This window comes from Genypterus blacodes, unplaced genomic scaffold (genome assembly GCF_046128005.1).
Source record: "Genypterus blacodes isolate CSIRO-AG114 ecotype Tasmania unplaced genomic scaffold, CSIRO-AGI_Gbla_v1 ptg000090l_1, whole genome shotgun sequence".
In the NCBI taxonomy this organism is placed as follows: Eukaryota; Metazoa; Chordata; class Actinopteri; order Ophidiiformes; family Ophidiidae; genus Genypterus; species Genypterus blacodes.
The window spans coordinates 392,503-398,570 of NW_027466895.1; the positions used below are offsets into that span (position 1 = coordinate 392,503).

General features: G+C 44.0%; 1 protein-coding gene across 1 annotated transcript; it reads right to left on the reverse strand.

Moving 5' to 3' along the window:
• Nucleotides 1-231: 231 nt before the first annotated feature.
• On the reverse strand, nucleotides 232-4,427 carry LOC143007550 (endoplasmic reticulum-Golgi intermediate compartment protein 2-like). Its single transcript, XM_076158948.1, has 14 exons — nucleotides 4,285-4,427; nucleotides 3,364-3,497; nucleotides 3,178-3,286; nucleotides 3,033-3,079; nucleotides 2,638-2,705; nucleotides 2,470-2,510; nucleotides 2,249-2,350; nucleotides 1,981-2,076; nucleotides 1,799-1,854; nucleotides 1,531-1,629; nucleotides 1,271-1,368; nucleotides 993-1,155; nucleotides 791-870; nucleotides 232-689 (listed from the first exon to the last, which is right to left on the reverse strand). Exons 2-14 carry the CDS (start codon nucleotides 3,467-3,469, stop codon nucleotides 618-620), a joined length of 1,137 nt encoding a protein of 378 aa, XP_076015063.1. The 5' UTR covers nucleotides 3,470-3,497; nucleotides 4,285-4,427; the 3' UTR covers nucleotides 232-617.
• Between the last annotated feature and the right edge of the window lie 1,641 nt (nucleotides 4,428-6,068).

The window sequence follows — 6,068 nt, forward strand, 5'->3', positions numbered from 1 at the left end:
AATGACTCTGTGTTGTGTGGGGAGTTAACACCAAATGTAAACAAACATTACAGAGAAATGTCAATGACTTGGTTCAAGTCAATTATTCTGCAAAAGCGAACAACTTGAATAGATGCTGAATTTAGATTTATGTCAAAGAGTAAATCATTTGTATACATGTGTTGATATTCAACCATTTGTAAGTCTTTGTTAAGAGTGTATATCTGACGACTTCAATGAGCCGAATCTTAGAACGTTTCACAGCAGCTTGTTTTATTCCAAGTTTAAACCTGTATGCCTGCAGTCACAGGGCACATCTGCAGTAGTAAAACATCAACAGCAGCAGCAGATGTGAATTATAAAAGTCACACAAACACAATGTAAAAAAACATGATTATCGGACAATTTTGAACTTTTTGCAGCAGAAAAACGTATGTGATTGGCAAAAGCAAACAATCTTAGAAAATGGACCGTTTTGGGTTGGGATTAAACGACCCATCGCTGCCTCTCTGACCGAGCGGTGAAGAAACACATCTAGCGGCGTTGCATCTTGGGGTGAGGTAGACGTTCACCTGCATCTGGTCACTTCCCTGTCCCTCTCATTATCCCTTGAGAAGGCGGGATGCGAGCGCGGTGCATCACTCCTGGGGGACGTCGTCAGCCAGCAGAGGAGTCTCGTGGTCCTTAATGTGATCCTGCAGCTGCTCAACCTGGCACAGAACACAACCAATGCAGGTGAGGACTCTGTGTTGAAGTACTGTGTGTGAGTCAGCTTGTGTGTTTTGAGGGTAATAGCGGATACACAACTCACCTCTCTGGGCCTGTAGACTCCCAGCTTGAAGCGACAGCAGACGAGTTCAAAACAGAAACCGATGAACCCGTGAACCATGCCTGAGAGAGGGAAAGCAGGGCATGATGGGTAAAATCAGCCTTCAACCACACTACACAGGGTAAGAAGCCAGAGAATTTACCAATAATATTCCCAGGAATCCGAATTTAGCTTGCAAACTTGCCTGTGGTGGAGAAAATCCCCCCAACGATCCCGCACAGTCGCACCAGGAACTGCCACAGCGGCATGTGCTGCTCGCTGACCGTCACCATCAGAGAGCTGGTGTCGTATTTGATGAAGATGCCAGAAACTCCATGGCTGCCTGCTGCGTGGTTGATCGCTCGCTCCTGGGGAAGGACGGCGTTTAATCAGCCTTTAATTTTTTCCAGCAAAAGTGTCCAGGATCTGTCCGTCAATATGTTCAAGGTTAGATATCCAGTGAGTGTGTGTGTGTGTACTCACCCGCTCTGTCACAGAAAACTGGTGTGTGTCTGCGGTGATCTTGTGCGTGTTCAGCTTGGTGGGCACCACTGTGATGAAGTACTGGAACATCTGATTGTCTGGAGGAATAAGGTGTTGATTTCAAAGAGGAAGAAGCAGGTGAGAGGGTAAATAACTAAATCTATCCATCATCCTCTCTCTCTCTCTCCCTCTCTCCCTCTCTCCCTCTCTCCCTCTCCCCCTCTCCCCCTCCCCCCCCCCCCCCCCCTGCAGTAACTTACTGTTAAAAGTGATTTTCTCTGTGCCGTCCAGAGGATTGATGATGCCGGGGATCTCCTCCCCGAAAGACAAATGGTCTATCCGATGGGAGAAGTTGTACGCTGTAATGCAGAGGTAAGAAGCCAGGGTCCAGTTCAGTCCACGGCACTCACACACTCACTCAAAATCAAGTCAAAACATTTACGCTGCACCCGTACGTATGTGCTTTAATGCGTGCCGCTGTGCTAACTGAGTGAAAACAGGAGGCTGGATACCATTAAACACACTTACAGTCGTGGCTCACAAAAGCTGCGATGTGTGCGTGGCCCTGAGGATGGTGAATAGGCCTAGAGTAGAGAAGGGAAAGTCTGATATCAGAACGACGGCAGCAGAACCTGAGCGCGTTCACATCACACACATACACATCCGGTCTGGCTGAAAGGTGTTACCAGCATAAACGTAAAGTTCCTTACTTTCCCACGGTGATGTGAAGGTTTCCTGCCACCTTGTTGACGTACATGTGCCCGTGTATCCTGCAAGAGCTCAGCGGCTCCTCAGGTGCGTCCTCCCTGCACACACACACACACACACACACACACACACACACACACACACACACACACACACACACACACACACACACACACACACACACACACACACACTTACTGAGCACATCACTTAACTCCATTATTCTTTCACTTCCGTCGCCTACATGTCATTCCCGCTCCTCAGACTGACCGGGGGGGCAGGGCGGTGGGCGCTCCCTTCAGGACACTTTTGTAGAGGACCTCCTGCAGAGCGTGCTCCTCTCTCAGCTTGTCCTGTATGAGGAGCAACGTCCTGCGGGGCGGAGAGCAGCAAACACACCCGACCTTGTTTGTTGAGTTTCAGATTCAAGATTTTGTCAGCAGCTCTCATTTCAACTGGCATACAAAACTACAAAACATCATTGCACTTACCTGTGCCACAGCCTCTGTTGTGGGGACAGGTCGAAGATCACCTGATCACACACACACACACACACACACACACACACACACACACAGTTGTGAAAAAGGGTTACAACATTTTTGGAAAAAAGGATTAGGGTTAATGTGATTGCATGTAGGAAGAATGGCTGGACTCACAGGCTCGTACTGCAGGCCGTTGGACGTGATCATGGTCTCGGCCAGATCCAGGATGTCCGCTCCCACATCTGCAACATTCACATTACAGGCTCGAATCTGATATATGCATTTGTTTTGTCACACAGATTAGCCTGTGGGAATTCATGCAGGAGGTTATTTCTACGTTTCATCCTCATCAGATATGGAGCACAGAGACAGGGGTCAGAGCAGAGATGTAGAGATTGTAAAAGTATTAGAAGAAGAGAAGCTTCCATCCAAACTACACTGGGGGGGAACAGAGCAGTTTTTCAAGATATTGCGCAAGAAATGTCCATCAGAATTTAGCATTAAGGTCAGGAACGTGAAAGACGGATGGTTAATGATCAGTGATAAACAAGACAAAGTTGGATACTCACGCTGGCATTTCATAGCGACTGTGACATCAACATTAATTTTCAGTTTACTGTGTAGAAGAGAGGAGAGCAAGAGTTGACGTCTGCTATAAATTCCGCATATTTCCTTTAGTTTATAATGTTGTGTTCACTCTAAATGTGAGCGTACCTGGAAAAATCCTTGTCAACTTCATATTCATACTTCATCCAAGTGTCCCGGTAGACAAAGAACTCCAACACAGCCAAGATGGCCATGGCACTGAAAGCGATGAGTGACACTGCAGATGGAGAAGGCAGTGATGAGCAATGTGTTTATCTGTATGTTTTATATTTTGGACCAATGCGTCCGACCTACCCGTCCCTCCTGAGGCCGAGGTCTCCACGTAACTGTCCGACAGCTTAGGGAAGGCGTCCAGCTCCTTCACCAGGCTCAGGGCTTTCTTCCTGTACAAACGCCGCATCTTCAGGTTCAAGGCAGCTGTAGGCCTCCTGCGCCACAGAACAGAACGGAACAGAGCGCGTGTTACATCCAGTTTGTCACTCTGGATTTCTCACTTTTAAATTGTTTTATAGTCAGAAAAGAAAAGCATAAACAAAACTGGAACCAACAAACGTTTGACCTTTTATCTTACTATGTCAGTAGTTGTCTAGCAACACTGATGTCAACTGAAACTGCAGTCACATCATGATGTCATTTCCACATATCTCATATATATTCAATTCAAATGAACATCACACAGCCTGGGTCTCTTCTCTTGCCCTCTGTATGTACAAAGATAATCTCCAACTGGAAATGAGTGACACACATGGACCCATGTAACAGAACTGTGACAATCATATTACAAGTATGATATTACATTAGTGCTCAAACATTTAGTCTATTAACTGACAAAACACTTTCTCGTTCCAACTTCTCATGTCTGACAATGTTACACTCTGTTTCATACGATCGTAGAGAAATATTTGTTTTTAAACGATTGTTTAGACCAAAGATCAAGATCAAAGATCAGAAACAAGTATTATCATATTACAAAAAAATGTTGTCAAAATGTCCATTTCAATAGCATATAAAATGAGAATGGAAATGTTTCTACAAAATGCACATGAACATATTAAGTGCCACAGACACGCTATAAAGCCTATTAAAACGACTCAATGCATCAAGACCATAGATACTTTACAATCACATCAATCCAGCTAACGTTTGATTTGATCGTTTACATGGCGACCTGCGAGTCTATTACAGCTTTAATAGCGTCATATTTATTCATCTTACCTCTGCTCTCATCTACGTTGTAACCACATCAAAGTAAAGTGTCCATTGAGGGCGTAATGAGTATTCTGACACCGTTAATTAAATGATATCTGTGCGCTCCATGATGCCGAACAGAGGCGCACAGCAACGCTTCCTTGTTTGGGTAAATGGTGACGTCTTGTGACGTCGCAGCGTGCGCGCCCCGCACTCATGAACGCGCAGTGAGCAGTTTTGCTTTATGTCCAGTAGATAGCGCTTTAGTACAAAAAAAGGCAAGAAGTCTGACAGCATAGCTTAAAAACAACAATCAAAATATAAACAGTAAATCCAATACATAAATAGAAATGAAAAATGTATATATATAAATATATATAAATACAGGAATGTAGTGGAAATGGAACGGATCAAAATATAAATGTTAAAATGATATGTTACCATTGAACTCTACAGTGCATTCAGAAAGTATTCAGACTCCTTCATGACATTATCAAATTGATAGTGTAGTGTTGGGATTGATGAGGGGAAAAGGATTTGAATTGATTTTAGTCCATGGAATAATAATGATTAAAAGTCAGGAGTATTGTTGGAGCCATTGGTGAATGGATTTTTCAATATTAGTTCAATACTGTCATCTAAGTTCCAAAAGAATACATCACTGATAAAATGTGAAATAGAAGCCGCATGGACAAGATTGGTTAGATTCAATTGAATGTGTTCTAAGTTAATTGATCACAGGATCTGTGTCAGGAGCACAGCAGCTGTCCATGGCCGTCCATCAACATTGACACTAACATCTTAAGAAACACTGACCTCCACTTAGAGTGATAATTAACTTCAAGGAGTGTTTACAGGCATGTGGAGGCTCTGCACACCAGATACGAGGCTGGACTGCTTACATCAGGCTCAACACAGAGAAAATGATAATGATCTAACACAACCATGTGGTGCAGGCCACTATTATCAGCCAGAGGACAAAGATGACGTTTTCCCTCTTTCTGCAGGCCTTGAATGCACCAAAGACACAAAGCAGTTGAGATCTGCAGATGAACGCAGAGAATCACACGTGTCTTCTGTGCAGCGAGGGCTCCCGAGTCTCTGCATGCACCAAGCCTGCTTGACTATGCAGAGCAGCACAGATGGGCGTGTGGGGGGATGGGTGCTGTCAGCTCACAGATCAAGCTGTGGGTCGGTGGTCCCATTGCTATTCACCACACAAGCACGTAGGGCATGTCAGACACGCTCCATGGAGACATACCACGGCTGCATTATGTTTGGATTTTCATCCTATTCTGCGGTGGTTACAGCCATACGTTGAAAGTATCAACTCAAGAACCACCTTTCAGTTTTCACATGAGGAAGATAAACTGCAAAAGCATCCATTTGTGCTGAGAGAGCAGCTTTTCATTGTGTGACACATTTTCTTTCATATCAGCAATGTTTATAGGTTGCTGATAAGTCAGAACTGTGGCCACACATTTAGAGCTAGATACATACTCTCAGACGTGTTTGCATGATATACATGATGTGTTCACAAGGAGGTGTATGACACTAATGATGATGGAAATCTGCAAATACAGCATTAAACTATGTATAAAGATTTCCTGAAATTCCAATTGACAAATTTGGTGTTTTTAGAAACAATTGGGCTTTTGATCAGAATCAAATAAGGTTTTTGTGGGATTGCCTGCATAGGTTTGTAATGTTGGATGATGAGGAACACATCCATTAAAGTGCAAATTCAGATGTTGAGGCAAGTCATATTCATTCCACACCTTTGAAGTCACTTAACAGTAGTTTGTTTTGAC